General features: G+C 63.1%; 2 protein-coding genes across 8 annotated transcripts in view; one reads left to right on the top strand and one right to left on the bottom strand.

The window, feature by feature from the left end:
• The window catches only part of NT5DC2 (5'-nucleotidase domain containing 2), a 17,672-nt gene extending 16,351 nt beyond the window's left edge, over positions 1-1,321 (top strand). For both annotated transcript variants that reach the window (XM_082663905.1, XM_082663906.1), the window contains exons 11-14: positions 362-448; positions 543-683; positions 768-832; positions 914-1,321. In XM_082663905.1, coding sequence (XP_082520031.1) covers positions 362-448; positions 543-683; positions 768-832; positions 914-1,175 — 555 coding nt within the window. In that variant the 3' untranslated portion in view covers positions 1,176-1,321. The remainder of the gene's footprint in view (positions 1-361; positions 449-542; positions 684-767; positions 833-913) is intronic.
• STAB1 (stabilin 1) overlaps positions 1,207-13,976 on the bottom strand; it is a 26,915-nt gene continuing 14,145 nt past the window's right edge. The window contains exons 26-69 of one of the 6 annotated variants that reach the window (XM_082663901.1): positions 13,723-13,818; positions 13,069-13,164; positions 12,889-12,954; positions 12,595-12,725; positions 12,312-12,423; positions 11,827-11,904; positions 11,640-11,738; positions 11,439-11,537; positions 11,171-11,302; positions 10,802-10,930; positions 10,561-10,617; positions 10,084-10,167; positions 9,391-9,586; positions 9,172-9,267; positions 9,035-9,080; positions 8,854-8,930; positions 8,516-8,641; positions 8,258-8,331; positions 8,031-8,117; positions 7,646-7,768; positions 7,282-7,329; positions 6,992-7,069; positions 6,741-6,887; positions 6,172-6,312; positions 6,010-6,069; positions 5,521-5,697; positions 5,352-5,438; positions 5,068-5,217; positions 4,907-4,963; positions 4,619-4,820; positions 4,097-4,246; positions 3,903-4,007; positions 3,651-3,758; positions 3,377-3,570; positions 3,139-3,283; positions 2,925-3,058; positions 2,671-2,836; positions 2,485-2,594; positions 2,273-2,392; positions 2,037-2,186; positions 1,855-1,959; positions 1,633-1,779; positions 1,428-1,544; positions 1,207-1,340 (exon numbers count right to left, since the gene is read on the bottom strand). In XM_082663901.1, coding sequence (XP_082520027.1) covers positions 1,284-1,340; positions 1,428-1,544; positions 1,633-1,779; positions 1,855-1,959; positions 2,037-2,186; positions 2,273-2,392; positions 2,485-2,594; positions 2,671-2,836; positions 2,925-3,058; positions 3,139-3,283; positions 3,377-3,570; positions 3,651-3,758; positions 3,903-4,007; positions 4,097-4,246; positions 4,619-4,820; positions 4,907-4,963; positions 5,068-5,217; positions 5,352-5,438; positions 5,521-5,697; positions 6,010-6,069; positions 6,172-6,312; positions 6,741-6,887; positions 6,992-7,069; positions 7,282-7,329; positions 7,646-7,768; positions 8,031-8,117; positions 8,258-8,331; positions 8,516-8,641; positions 8,854-8,930; positions 9,035-9,080; positions 9,172-9,267; positions 9,391-9,586; positions 10,084-10,167; positions 10,561-10,617; positions 10,802-10,930; positions 11,171-11,302; positions 11,439-11,537; positions 11,640-11,738; positions 11,827-11,904; positions 12,312-12,423; positions 12,595-12,725; positions 12,889-12,954; positions 13,069-13,164; positions 13,723-13,818 — 4,959 coding nt within the window. In that variant the 3' untranslated portion in view covers positions 1,207-1,283. Of the gene's footprint in view, positions 1,353-1,427; positions 1,545-1,632; positions 1,780-1,854; positions 1,960-2,036; positions 2,187-2,272; positions 2,393-2,484; positions 2,595-2,670; positions 2,837-2,924; positions 3,059-3,136; positions 3,284-3,376; positions 3,571-3,650; positions 3,759-3,902; positions 4,008-4,096; positions 4,247-4,618; positions 4,821-4,906; positions 4,964-5,067; positions 5,218-5,351; positions 5,439-5,520; positions 5,698-6,009; positions 6,070-6,171; positions 6,313-6,740; positions 6,888-6,991; positions 7,070-7,281; positions 7,330-7,645; positions 7,769-8,030; positions 8,118-8,257; positions 8,332-8,515; positions 8,642-8,853; positions 8,931-9,034; positions 9,081-9,171; positions 9,268-9,390; positions 9,587-10,083; positions 10,168-10,560; positions 10,618-10,801; positions 10,931-11,170; positions 11,303-11,438; positions 11,538-11,639; positions 11,739-11,826; positions 11,905-12,311; positions 12,424-12,594; positions 12,726-12,888; positions 12,955-13,068; positions 13,165-13,722; positions 13,819-13,976 lie in introns of those variants that run through there. The other 5 variants (XM_082663902.1, XM_082663904.1, XM_082663900.1 and 2 more) reach the window with 5 other exon arrangements.

Raw genomic sequence — 13,976 nt, 5'->3', positions numbered from 1 at the left:
TCTGGGCTCAGGCTGAGGTGGCCTGCTTGCTTCAGGGCCATGGGGTCACTGCTGCAGTTTGTTTCCCACAAAGAATGAACTCAATTCCTAGCTTGGGTGGGTGTGAGGGCACGGGGAGGGGAGGCCCAGGGCACCAGGCCAGGCCTATAGGAGACCTTCCTGCCCCAGGCAGACCCCCTTCCGGAGCCTGGAGGGGACAGCGAGGCCACGGGAAAGGGCAGCCCAGCATCCGGCTAGAGGGGCCTTGCTGCCTCTGGGGATTAGGGATTTGGGAAGACTGGTGGAGAATTACCCTGGGGGAGCCCCTTCGGCACACTGGGCTTAGCCCGGTCTCCCCCGCCCACCCCCAATCTCTTCCCAGGGAAACCTGTTTGACTTCCTGCGTCTGACGGAATGGCGAGGCCCCCGTGTGCTCTACTTCGGAGACCACCTCTACAGTGACCTGGCGGTGAGGGCGGGAGGCGGGATGGGTCGCAGTGGGGAGGGGAGGGGGACCTCCTGGCCGGCACTGAGCCCTGCCTACCCTGCACCCTGCCCCCCAGGATCTCATGCTGCGTCACGGCTGGCGCACAGGTGCCATTATCCCTGAGCTGGAGCGAGAGATCCGCATCATCAACACGGAGCAGTACATGCACTCGCTGACGTGGCAGCAGGCGCTCACGGGGCTACTGGAGCGTATGCAGGTGCGGGGGCAGCTGGATGTCTGCAGGGAGGTGGGGGGCCGCTGCCTGGCTGCACACACCCAGAGCACCCCTTGTCTCCCCCAGACCTACCAGGATGCCGAGTCTCGGCAGGTGCTGGCCGCCTGGATGAAGGAGCGGCAGGAGCTGAGGTGAGTGGTGGGGCCTGGGCAGGAGCCCCAGCCCAGCCCCCTCAGGAGCACCCCCATGAGTGCCCACATCTCCCTCCCCAGGTGCATCACCAAGGCCCTGTTCAATGCGCAGTTCGGGAGCATCTTTCGCACCTTCCACAACCCCACCTACTTCTCGCGGCGCCTGGTGCGCTTCTCCGACCTCTACATGGCCTCCCTCAGCTGTCTGCTCAACTACCGCGTGGACTTCACCTTCTACCCGCGCCGCACGCCCCTGCAGCACGAGGCACCGCTCTGGATGGATCAGCTCTGCACTGGATGCATGAAGACACCCTTCCTTGGCGATATGGCCCACATCCGCTGAGGGTACCTTTATTGTGTGGACCAGGCCCAGCCCCTGCTGTCCCCACCCACTCTGGGCAATAAAAGCCGCCTCCCTCCTGCTCGTGCCTCTGCTTCAGCACCGGCTGCGTCACTTGACCTCGAGGATCCTCTGGGTGTCAGGGAAGTCGTCCTCCAGGAGCGCGTCCTGAGGGGAGGACTGTATGTTTGTTAGTGGCTGGACTGAGACCAGGCCCTGGGTCCCCTTTCCCAAGCCCCCAGCCCCCGCACTCACGTCAAAGGGCTCACAAAAGGCATCATGGCTACCAAAGACCGGGTTGGGGACAGAGACCAGGGTTGGGCTCGTCCCTTCCTGCCATGGGGAGAAGTCATCAGCAGCATCATCTTCCGCCTGGGAAGGGAGGTGAGTAGTGAGAGGCCTCAAGCAAGCTCGGTGGGCCCAGACCCCACCAACCCCATCAGTCTCCAGCCCAGCCTACCTGGAAGGCAGAGAAGCCAAAGCCTGCGGACCTGCTTCGGGCACGAAGGTAGAGGGCTCCGGCCGCAAGGCCAAGGAGCGCTCCAGCAGCTACCACAGCCCCTGCGCCTGCTGCCACAGGTGGGGCCTCCGGGGCCAACACTGCCCGCTGCCAACGAGGAGAGCATCAAGAGACCTGGCCAGAGCGGTCTCCTCACCCCTTGCCCACCCCTGGCCAACTCACAGGCTGTGGGGGTGCCAGGAGGGGGCTGGCCAGAGTGTGGATGATGCCGTTGAAGGCCACGATGTCCCACACAATGACGTGGCTAACCACAACTGCTCCTGGGACCTGTAGGGAGACCAGGTCAGGCCCAGTGGGTGAGTGAGGGCTGGGGCCAGTAGGGGAGGGGCAGCCTCCAGACTCACCACAGGGGCCTGAGAACTGTTGTCAGGGCCCATGTCACTGATGATGAGGCTGAGGCCTGAGTGGGCGGGAAGCAAGGTACCGTGCCTGGCGTTGGTGCTCAGGAAGGTGGTATTGGAGGCGTGTAGCTCCAGGTCTGGGCCGCTCAGTGTCTGTGGGCAAAGCAGGGCCTGTTGGCCTGGGCCAGCTAGAGGGAGCAGAGTTGGGCCCTGCTCTCCCCACATCCCCTGCTACTTACCAGGTTGTCCATAAAGCCTTCGTTGACAGGGACGAAGAGTGTCTTGTAGGTGAGCTCGTCGTCCAGGAAGTCCAGGAAGTCGAGACCCCTCGGGGTGGCATTGGCATAACCCAGTAGCATCTGGGATGGTGGGGACAGGGTTGTGGGTAGGCTCTCTCCACAGGGATCCCAGCTGTACCACCCCCCGGTCCTAAGCCTGGGCCCCTGCACACCCCGTAGAAGGTGGAGAAGTTGGCAGTGGTGGCCAGTACATCAAGCAGCTTCCCATTGCACACGCTGGCCCCATCACCCACGAAGCCATCGCGGCATCGGCAGGCCACGTCTGCAGGAAAGGCAGTGAGTTAGTGGGTCAGTGGGAAAAGGCAGGGCAGAGAATGGGGTGTGGTGGGTGGCTGTACCTTGCATGCGGTAGCAGTAGGCGTCCCAGCACTCGGACAGGTTCTCCCGGGCACCCAGACTGACCACGCCCACCTGACCATCGCCACAGTCTGCTGCCGGGAAAACGACGGGATGGGCAGCCGAGCCATTGGCCAGCCAGCCCACAAGGCAGAGGTGGAAGCCCAGCTGTAGGGGTACAAACAGATGCTGAGACCCAAGACCCAACTCAAGGGGCCCCCACAGGCTTGGCTCCAGACTCCTGGGCCCCGCGCACCTGCTGGGCAGCAGAGAGCTGAGGGAGAGAAGCAAGCACAGCTCCTTGGGCCCCACAGGCTGCCTCGGCCTGTGAGAAATTCAGGCTGTAGGAGCCACTGGGGGCCTGGAGGTGGAAGACACCAGCTCGTTTTTCTGTGGAAGGCAGGGATGCATGGTCAGAGGGCCAGCACCGAGGTAAAGCCGGGGTGCTGGGAGAGGGCAGGGAAGCACACCCTGGAAGTGCAGGTCAGTGCACACAGCGTCCACGTGACAGGGTGGTGGCTGGTCCAGGCAGCGGTCCACGGGCGGCTCAGGCTCCTCCAGACACTGCAGTCCATCACCCACGTAGCCGGCGTGGCACGCACAGCGCCGTGTGTTCTGGACAGCAGAGCAGGTGGGCGCCCTTCAGGGACTGGGGCAGCCGCTCATCGGGGGGCCCCCGCCCAGCTGCTTGGCTGCCCGCCTGCTCACCGGTCCAGTGCTCAGGCAGTCAGCGTGCTCGCTGCAGCCCCCGCGGTGGCCATCCTCACAGGGGTTGCGGGCCCGGCAGCTCCAGCCATCACCCTCGTAGTCGGGCAGGCAGGTGCAGGTGACCACTGTGCCTACCTGGCTGCAGTTGGCATGCTCGCTGCACCCGCCACGCCCATGCTGGCACAGGTCTACCACTGGAGGCAGCGAGAGAGTGGTTGGACCAGGCGACAGGAGGGGAGGGGAGTGGGGCCTCCCACCTCACATTCCTGCTCACCTGTGCACGTGCGGCCATCCCCTTCGTAGCCCAGGCTGCACTCACAGCTGTGGCCAGCGCGGCACACGGCCTGGGATGCGCAAGGTGGAGCACACACAGGCTGCAGCTCTGTCCCCCAGGGCCCACCCCACACATCCAGGTTAGTGGCTGCCCTCCTAGACCCCCTTCCACCTCACTGTGCAGTTGGGGCATGCACTGGTGTGTGTAGGTATACAAGTGTGCAGGGTCGGCACAAGCACAGGGCCCACTCACCCAGCTGCACCTCACAGTGTGGCCCAGTCCAGCCCTCATCACAGAAGCAGGAGCCAGAGCCCCCCAGGCCCTCATCGCAGTGGCCATGGGAGGTACAGTTGCAGGCTGGGGAGAGGGACAGGCAGGATGGTGGCGGCACATGGGCCATGTGGATTAGGGAGCAGGATAGGGCAGGGTCGGGCAGGACAGCCTACCTTGGCAAAGGGGCCCAAAGGCACCTGGGGCACAGAGTTCACATGCCATCCCGGCAAACCTCGAATGGCACCTACAGTTCCCGCTGCCGCTCATGCCGTCCATGCACGTGCCATGGCCATTACAGGGGCTGCTGGCACCCCCAGGGCAAGCTAGGGGTTAGGGTGGGAGAAGAGAGGTGGGGCCAGGGACGCTCATCAGGAGCCGCAGACACGCATCCCCAGCCTAGCCACACAGTCCGTCCGCCACCCAGCAGCAGCAGAGGCTCTTGCAGAAGCAGCAATCCACCCAACTCCCCACGCCCTGGAGAACACCCGGACCCCAACACACCCCACCAGGTCCTGTACCATCTACACACCCACCCCAGCTCTTAGAGCGTTCTCACCTGGTAAGATCCACTCCCCGCCCCCAGCCCCTGACCACCCTGACACCCTTTCTGAGGCACAACGGCCAGAACTACGCCCTTGGCCACCTTGGGAGCTGGAGAAGCCAGCCAGCAGCCTCCACAGCCTCAGGACACTCACCTCGGCACTCACTGCCATAGTGACCAGGGCAGCAGCTGGGCTTCCAGGTGGTGGTGACACAGTTGCGGTAGCAGCCCCTGCCCAGGCCTTGGGGCTGACCCCAGTGGCTGGGCCGGGCCCAAACACTGCGCAGTGCCAGGGAGTGCAGCGGAGGAGACGTCCAGAACTTTGAGAAGTAGCGCCAGCAGCCCTCAGGGCTGCCCTGGGCCAAGAGGAATCGGGCTGCAAACCTGAGCTTGGTAGGCCCTGGGCCCTTCCCCCACCCCCACCTGGCTCCCAGCCCCTTACCTGCTCCTGTGAGCCCTCAGGACAGGGTGGTTCCAGCCCACAAACGCTGCAAACCTTCTGCAAGGAAGGGAGACCAACAAAGCAAGCTCAAGTGAGTGGACAGGACAGGTGGGCTTAGGCCCCTGCCTATCCATCCACCTCTGGCCTGTGGCCTCCCTCACCAGCCACAGAGGCCGAGTCTCAAAGCGGTCACACCGGGCACCAAGGCCAGGTGGCTCCAGCAGCTGGTCGATGCCGTAAGCCAGGCCCCCCTCAAAGGGCAGGTGTCGCTGCACAATCCGGGCGTCCTCCTCTCCCACCGTGAGCTCACCCTGCAGGCGGAAGATGTGGAGTACGTGGTGGATCACAGATGTACTGCAGCCCCCCCCCCCGCCCCGCCCTGCCCTGCCAGTGCCAGGGCCCCTGCCTCCTGCTTCCCTCGTTCAAGCTTCCTCCCCAGACTCACCGGCCGGGCACGGCTGCAGGAGAAGGAGATGGGGGTCCCATGCATGGTGCGCAGTGGGCCCAGGTTGGGCAGGTCAGATGCCAAGGCCTGAGCAGATGGAGCACAGTTGGAGCTGGGAGGGCAGGCTCAGTGGCCGGCAGTGGGGACCAAGGTCTGGGAGTGCACCCACCTCGACGTTGCGGATCACGTGGCCCCGCACAATAGCCGCCAGCTTGTCACGGTGGTCTTTATGGTATAGCCAGACCTGGCGATCGGGAGGCAAGGCTTGCAGGGCGGAGTCTGTGGGCCACAGCATTGTGAAGGGCCTATGGAATGAATCTCGAAGCAGGGGCAGCAGGCCAGCCATCTGGTAGGATAGAGGTGTGACAGTCCCGTCAGAGGATGGTGGGCAGATGGAGGGGCTCCAGGGACCCAGGTGACCTTCCCACCAGCCACATGCCTCTGTAGCCATCCCAGGCCAATAGACATGGACAATACATACAAGTTGTCAAGTATGTGGGCACAAATAAGCACACTCTTGTGCTCACTGGGACGCTCATGCCCACAAATATGTCCCTGTGCACAGAAAGGTGAGCACACAGGTTGACAGTCGCCCGCATATACACACTTAAACGTGCACACATACACACACCGAAAGGGTCACACACAGGAGCAGTACCGTCACAAGGCCACTGAAGATCTTGTAACCGAAGCTCTCCGCAGCGGCAGTGAAGTTTCTCTGGGGACAGGCGCTCAGTGAACAGTGAGGTCAGGAGGGGAGGGAGGATCCCAGGCCCCTGGGCGCCTGCCTTCCAGTTCCCCGCCCGCACCCAGGTCATACCTGCGGAATCGGGGCAGCGTCAGGCTCCCAGTGCAGCGCTTCAGGTGGCAGCAGGACACGGTCGATGAAATGCAAGACACCGTTCACAGCCTCGTGGTCGCTGCTCACCAGGCGCGCGAAGTCATTGATGTATATGTTGCCCTGGGGGTGGGGCCGGGATTGAATAAAGCCAATTAGTGGGGTGCTCAGGGAGCTGTGGGTGGGGCCTGAGGTGGGAGCAGAGCCTGGGTTGGGTGAGTCTTGGGGCAGGAAGTGGGCGGGGTCAAGGCTGAGGGTGGGTCTTGCCTCCAGCCCAGGGAAACAGCCACCCAGGGAAACCACCACTGGACTTGGCTGGTGGGAGCCGTGCAGACACAGGGCCAAGCTCAGAAGTCCTGAGCCCAGGACTGGCCCCTGGTAGTGGGTGGGGTCCGGGGACAGACTCATCTCCCTCTCATTAAAGCCGCCCTGGCCCTGGGAAGGTGAGACGGTCTTAAAAGCATGGGGACAGGGCATAGATGCGGGGCTTGAGAGCAGCTGAGTCCTTGGTCTGTGGACAGTCCATGTCGGGGACCAGGACCTGGGCTCACCTCCCTCTCACTGAAGCGCAGCGAGTGCCCGGAGAGTGTGGTGGCATAGCCCTCCTCTAGCAGCTCCTGGCTTCGCAGCTGCCGGCAACCAGCCACGTGATAGCGGAACACAAGCTGGCGATTGGCACGAATCCGGGCCAGCTCATCCTGGAGTGGGAGTCATGAGGGCACAAGGGTGCCCTGACTTCCACCTCTGCCCAGGCAGCGCCCACCCCCCAGAATCCCCAGCCTTGCTCCAGGGGCTGAGTTACCTGCGACACGTTGGTCATTAGATCTGCATGCGGCACAAAGATTGTGAAAGGCCCATCCCCCTTGAGCTCCTTGTATTCCTGGGGGGAGAGGGAAACAGCTTAAGTGGAAGAAGGGCGACCTGGGACCAACTCGAGGTTTCCACTGATTTTCTGGGAGAGACACAGACTCAGAAACCAAACCAGCCAGCCCTCTGACCAAATGAGAATATCATGGCCCAGAGACAGGTGGGATTTGCAGGTCAGAGAGGCCCAGGCTGGACCAAGGATGTGCAGGCCAGCTGGTTACTCACCAGGAGATGGAGGCTGAAGAATGAGGCATGCTTGTCCCGAAGGAGCTCCTGGATCAGGGGAGACAAGGATCAGCTCAGATTGTGGTTGGCCTCCATTCAGGGCTGGTGCCTGTCCCAGCACCTAGAGCCCAAGGTCTGGCCAAGACAGAGATGAGGAAAGGAAAGCCAGGGTGGTCTGTGCGGGGATCAGGATTGGTTTCATGGATCACAACTGGGTCATGCCTAGGTGGAGTCAGGGGTCAGGCTCAAGTCCTGGTCAGGGCCAGGATCAGGATCAAATTTGGGGTCTTAACCAATATCACGGGTCAGGCCCATGGGCGGCATTGCCAAGGCTCGGTCAGGGGTCCTACTTGGGCATCATTACCAGGCCGACTCGGGCACGGCAGGTGAAGCCATCACCCACAGTGTGGACTGCATCGCAGGTACACATCCTCTGGCCATCCCCTGTGCTTTTGCACACAGCATAGGGGCTGCAGCCTCCATTGTTCTGAGGCAGGGACAGGAAAGAGGCATCAGTGACTCCCAGGACTGCTGCCCCAACCAGCTGTGGGGAAGGGGCCATGAAGTTCCCTCCCCAACACCCAAGGCCCTGTTTCCTACTAATCAGTCAGACTTGACCTTGACCCCTCAGTCAGAGCGCAGGTGGCTCACCCTTCAGAAGAACTCAGGACCCTGCTGGGGGTGAGGAAGGCTGGTTCCCACCCCAGTCCCCTCCCCCTGTGGAACTGGGTGCGACTTGGGGGCCTGACCTGGGAGCAGGGGTCCAGGAGCACACAAGTCCGGATGCCGTCCCCACTGTAACCCTCGCGGCAGCTGCAGGAGACCTGTCCCAAATCCTAATCAGTGGGGCTGCTGGTACCCTAGAGTGGGCCAGCGCCCTGGACAGAAGGAGCACCCCTCCCTGGGCCTGGTCTGAGGAGGGCCACACCCTATGAGGGAATGGCACAGCCCCAGTGTCCAGCTCTGCTGTGCTGACCTGCTGGGGGCCGGTGGGGATACATTCGGCGTGCATGTGGCAGCCCCCGTGGTGGATGAGACAGCCGTTAACTTCTGGGGGAAAAGACATTGGGATGAGGGCTGGCCCTAGGCAGCCCCTCCATTCATCTGTCTGTTGAGGTGCTCATCCCCTACTCTCTCAGCACCCTCAGGCTCACACCTGTGTGTGCCCCTCAGCCCTTCCTAGTCTCACTCATGCCACTGAAACCACACCCCTGGGGGCAGACCCCAGCCTCACCCTGGCACAGCTCCCCATCACCCGTGTAGCCATCCAGGCAGGTGCATGTCCGCTGACCAGGTGCCACATTGGTGCAGTTGGCGTGGGGGGAGCAGCCCCCATGGTCATAGGCACAAGGGTCCACCACTAGGGGTAGATGATCCCAGAGTTGTGAGCAGTGGGCATGGGACAGAGTGGGGACAGGGGAGGAGGGCATGAGAGAAAGGAAAAGGTCGGAGGGAGGGGTAAGACCCAAGAGGTGACAGGGATAGAGACTGGACCTAAAGGGCATGGAAAGGGCTCTGTGGGGAAATCCACCCCCAAATTTCAGGGGCCTCGGGGCATTGGTGTGCCTGGACCTGCACAGTAGATGCCGTCGCCCGAGTACCCCGCGGCACAGACACAGGCAGGGGCTGCAGCCAAGTCCTGGACGCAGCTGGGAGGGATGGCAACAGCTTAGTCTATGTCTGCCCGGCCCCTGCCCTGACCCTAGCCACGCCCCCCCCACTTGCCCACCTGCCCCAGGCTGAGCTCACTCACTTGGCATTGGGGTCACACTTCTGTGGGCACTGAGGGCCAGTGATTTCTGGGGGGTAGGAGGATGGTTCTGATCATGCTGACCCAGGAACCGCCTCCCCAGGAGTCACCCGCCTCTCCCCCTTGGGGCCACTCCTCACTCTGGTCACAGCGGAGGCCCTGCCAACCCACGTTACAGACACAGCTTCCGTCCCCTCGGAGCCCCTCCTGGCACAGCCCGTGGGCACAGTCACACACTGGGAGCGGAACGAGGCAGGACAGAAGTTACCCAGTGCCTGTTCTGTCCCTGCTGCGGCGTCTCCATGACCGCTGTCCTTGGCCGCCTTTCCCACCATTCCTGCCCGCCCCCGGGGCCTCACCTCCAGTGCAGTTGGGCCCGTAGCGGCCCAGCTCACACATCTCACAGGCCGTTCCGTGGAAGCCCTCGTGGCAGCGGCACTCCCCACTGCCCAGGAGCCTGTCCTGACACTGCCCGTGGCCCGAGCACACACCACCCAGACCCCCCGGGCACGGCTCACACAGTGTGCCGAAGAAGCCAGGGCAGCAGTCAGGCACCTGTGGGAGGGGGCACAAGGAGAGGCCCGGCACAGGCCAGGACAGACGTCAGGGGGCAGGGAAACGGCGGGGGTCGGGGGAAGGGCATCTTGGGGCCACAGAGCCACAGAACAAAGCAAGTCAGACCCAGAGAAATGGAGACTGCCTTCTACAAGCCTCTCCATGGCAGGGGTGAGGAAACGGACTCCACGGAGAGGGGCAGAGCTCGCCCCATTGCTGCCCCCAGGGCTTGGTTGCTGGTGTCAGTTCTAGGCTGAGCCTCTTTCTCTCTCTCCCCATCCCCACTCCCTGGAGGCACAGCTACAGAGAAAAACACTGGCCCCTCTGACCTCAGACCTCTCTCCCCCTTCCGCCAGGCCTTTGCTTCCCTGGCTTCGTCATAGTCCTAGCCCTGCCTCTGCCTTTGAAGCCTAATCCCAGCTCCTGCCCTGGGCCCCCACTCCCACCTCCTCCTCTCTGGTCAAAGGCTTGGGGCTGGGGGTTGCTTCAGGGCAAACCTGGATCTTCTTGGCACACGTGTAAGAACAGCCCCGGGAGAAGGAGTAGCCAGACCGGTAGACACAGCTCTTCTTGGGGGTGTCCTGGAAATAGGGACAGGCAGGAGGACTCAGGCAGTGGCTTAGGTAGGGGCAAGGCAGTGAATGGGGAGACAGATTACAGGTGTCAGTGGGTGAGACAGGTAAGCAGGATAGCAAAAGGGTCAAGGAAGGACCACGACAGATAGACCTGAGGAGGAGAAGGTAGGCAGGACTGGCAGCCCGAGGGTCACTGGCCTCAGGTTGCCAGTCTGAGTGAGGCCTCCTCTGGGCAGACCTGGACCCAGGCCTCCTGGCCGCTGGCAGGAGAGCCAAGCGGCCCACGCTGCTCCAGGTTCCCATGCCTGGGTGAGCAGAGCTGGGCCCGGGGAGCTCGGACACCTTGGGCACAGTGAGAGCAGGTGAAGCAGGGACGGAATGTGCTGGGCCCTGCCTCACCTCCAGCTGGTAGCCTTGAGTGCAGCGGAATTTCCGGGTGCAATTTACACATTTCTCCTGAAGGGAAGGAGGGCAGAGTGTCAGGCAGTCCCGAGGCGGGGGCTCCAAACCCACCTTCCCTCCTCTGGGGCGGGCTAACAGCTCTCCCACCCCTGACCAAGTGTCCCTCCCGCCGGCCAGGCCAGCCAGAGCCTCCGGCTCTTGACCGCCCCTCTGCGCTCCCCAGGCCCCAGCCTCTTACCCGCAGGGCCTCTGCGTGGCTGTGCAGGCAGCGGCTTGAGCCCACCGTCAGGACCCCGGACAGGCCAAACAGTGAGCGGCCAGGGGCCTCCAGCACAGGGCCTTCCAGCGGCACATGGTTCACCTCGGGCTGGGGGTTAGGGCAGGAGGCTGAACACCCCCCACCCCATCCCCACCCTCCCCTCAGGGGCTGCAGGCCACGGAGGCGCTCCAGGGCTGGGGTATCTCTGTGGACTGGGGGTCTCCCAGGATGGGAAGTCTCTGGACCAGAGGCTGAGGTGCCCAGGTGGGGGAACTCCAAAGAAAAGGGGTGTTCAAGAGCAGGGTGCCCGGGGCAGGGCCTCCTGTGCTCCCCCACCCCACCACCAACCTGGCCGCTATGGTTGTAGAAGACAAGCCAGTGCGTGGGGCCCAGGAGGGAGTTGCGGTGTCCGCCCCTGCGCAGGGCCTCTGTGGAAAGCGCCTCCCCCAGGATCACATGGTGTCGCACTACGTCCAAGTCCTGGAGGGGGAAGGAGAGGCTCAGGGGCTCCAGGACTCCAGAGTGCCCGGGACGGTGCGTCCCGCCCGCTGTGTCCTTGTCGTGGGATGGGAGGCTCACCCACCCCCCTCAGTGGCCCCTGTCCCGGTGATCTTACCAGGCCGCTGCTGTTGGCCTGGGCCTCCAGAGAGTGGTTGGTTGGCACGAAGATGGTGTAGGCGGTGGCAGCCTCAATCTGGGGTACTAGCCTGTGGCGCTAGGGGCGGGTGCAGGCATCAGGGGTGGGCCTTCTTGCCCTCAATCCTGACCCTGGGGGAGGGTGCCCCCATCCAGGACTCCCCACTCCTGCCGCCCTTACCTGCAGCAGCTCCCGGAAGAGGCGGAAGGCAGGCACTGAGTCCAGCTGCTGCAGCAACCCCTGCCCCCCCAGCACATCCCCTCTCGGAGGCAGTAAGACCTGGCACAGAGCATGGGAGCTGGTCAGTACATCCTTGCCTCTTGGCATGACTAGAAGGTTCCCTGCACACACACCCCTCCAGCCATACCTGACTGACGACATGTAGGACACCATTGGTGGCAAGGAGGTCAGCCACGTCCACGCTGGCATTCTGCACCCAGACCCTCTGGAAGGCAGCAGGCAGAGCTCAGGGAGACACAGGTAGACACTTAAGAGTGCGTGTAGCACCAACAGAGAGGCTGCTGGGCACAAGGCACCCAACCTGGCCTGGACACCCTCAGACTCAGGACCTACCAGATGGGCACACAGACCCTCACCAGGGCCCATACATGAGGGGGCCAGGTGTGCACATGCAGACAAAGATGAACAGACAAGCCCTGGCAGGGCAGTCACTCTGGCCCAAAGACACCACCCAGCAGCAAATGTGTTCTGAGCACATCCTCTGAGCTCAGCCCTGGGCCGGGCAAGGGGACCCAATCGCATCGCCGGGGACCCTGGGCTGGGAAGCCTATAGCCACTCGAGGCCCCCCTTCCCTGTATGGTCCCCTCTTCTGCCCAAAGTTCACCACGTACCCCACTGATGTTGTGAATCTCCCAGCGTGCGGTGGGGCTCAGGGTGGCTATACTCTGCCCGTCCAGCCGGGCCAGCTCCTCCTCAGACAGGGCGCCCTGGAGAAAATGGGCCCTGAGAGGGCACAGTTCAGGGGGGCCATGGAACCGGGTTAGTGTAACCTACAGAGACCCCTGGAACCGGGCTCCACCCCGAAGTGTGGACACATGCCAGGTTGAGGACCTCTGGGGAGGGGCTGGGTCTCACCCAAAAGCCCCCTCCCGGAGCCCAGCCGTGGCAGCCCACCTGACCAGTTGCGGTAGCATCCTCGGCTGCAGCCAGAAGGCCTGGTCCTCAGGGCTCAGCCTACGGATGGCAGACTCCGAGGGCACCAGGGCTGTGACTCGGCTGTCAGCAGGAAGAGTGATGCCGGCCCCCTGTGCACATGGTGTGGGGGGGGACAGGGGGAGTGATGCAGGCAGCCACCACCTGAGATCACTTCCCCCAGCCTCCAGGCCTGCCCCCCACCTCCAGCTCTTAGAGCTGTTATGTGGCCTCCTGGATCTGAGTCCCCAAGCCCAGCATTCCATCCGATCCTACCTTGATCCACTGGTAGAAGATGGAGAAGTGGGCATTTGCCTCCAGCTCCTGAGGGGAGGGAAAAAGCTGAAGTCACCAGTCTAGGGATAGACTTGAGCTCCCTCCCTCCATGACCCTGAGTGCGGCCCCACCCCCGGATTACACAAGAGGACTCCTCCCCAAGCACAGGAAACCACTCACCTGGAAGATGTCTCCGTAGCAGCTGAAGCCATCACCCCCATAGCCAGGGGGGCATGTGCAGACCCGCTGACCTCCTCCCACTGCCCGGCAGGTGGCCTGGGGTTGGAGGGCAGAGAGACATGGCCTCCACTCAGCACCCATAGGGCAAGCTGGACAGCACCCACCCTCCATCTCTCCGCTCACTCTGGCCCATCCTCCTGCTGTCCTCCTGTCCAGCTACCCATCCCTACCATCTGTCTCTCCCTCTATCCAGTCTGTATTCAAGCTGCTCCTTTGGTGTGCCCGGCCCTGCTCTCCAAGCCAGTGAGCATGTGACGTGAGCTACCCCAACCCATCCTGGCAGATGGGTCAGGGAAGTCCAGGGCTGTGGGAGCATCGGGGAGGCCCCGGACCTCCAGGCGAGGCCTGAGCTGAGGGCAGGAGGAGCTAGCCAGGCCGAAGGTGTGGCGCTGGGAGCACGGGACGAGGGTGGTGAGGGCAGGGGCTGGGATCTTTATAAGGAGGGTGAAAGCTCTGTCCCGTGGGCAAGCAGGTGACAGGGTTTGGATTTCAGGTTGAGAAAGATCCCAATCCTGACCAGAGACAGGGACACTGCTGCGGCCAAGGCCTACCCCTGAAGCCTCCCCTGGGCCTGGAGCCCTCTCACCCCCTCACCAGATCATGGCAGCCACCGTTGCCTGCCCGGCAGGGGTCAATGGGACTGCACACGTAGCCGTCCCCCGCGAATCCCAGCTTGCAGGTACACTGGCTCTGGAGAGGTTGGGGAGCAGAGAGCCTCATCTCACCAGAAGCATGAAACCCTTTCCTCCTCCACAGCTCAGCTCAGCTCCCGATGGGCACTCCCCTGGGGTGGTCTGCTCAGACCCCAGAGGAGCTTTTCCCAGCCCCACCCTTGGAGGTCCATGTTC

This window comes from Grampus griseus, assembly GCF_964374135.1.
Source record: "Grampus griseus genome assembly, chromosome: 10".
Classification (NCBI taxonomy): domain Eukaryota; kingdom Metazoa; phylum Chordata; class Mammalia; order Artiodactyla; family Delphinidae; genus Grampus; species Grampus griseus.
This window is presented reverse-complemented; position numbering and strand designations above follow the sequence as displayed.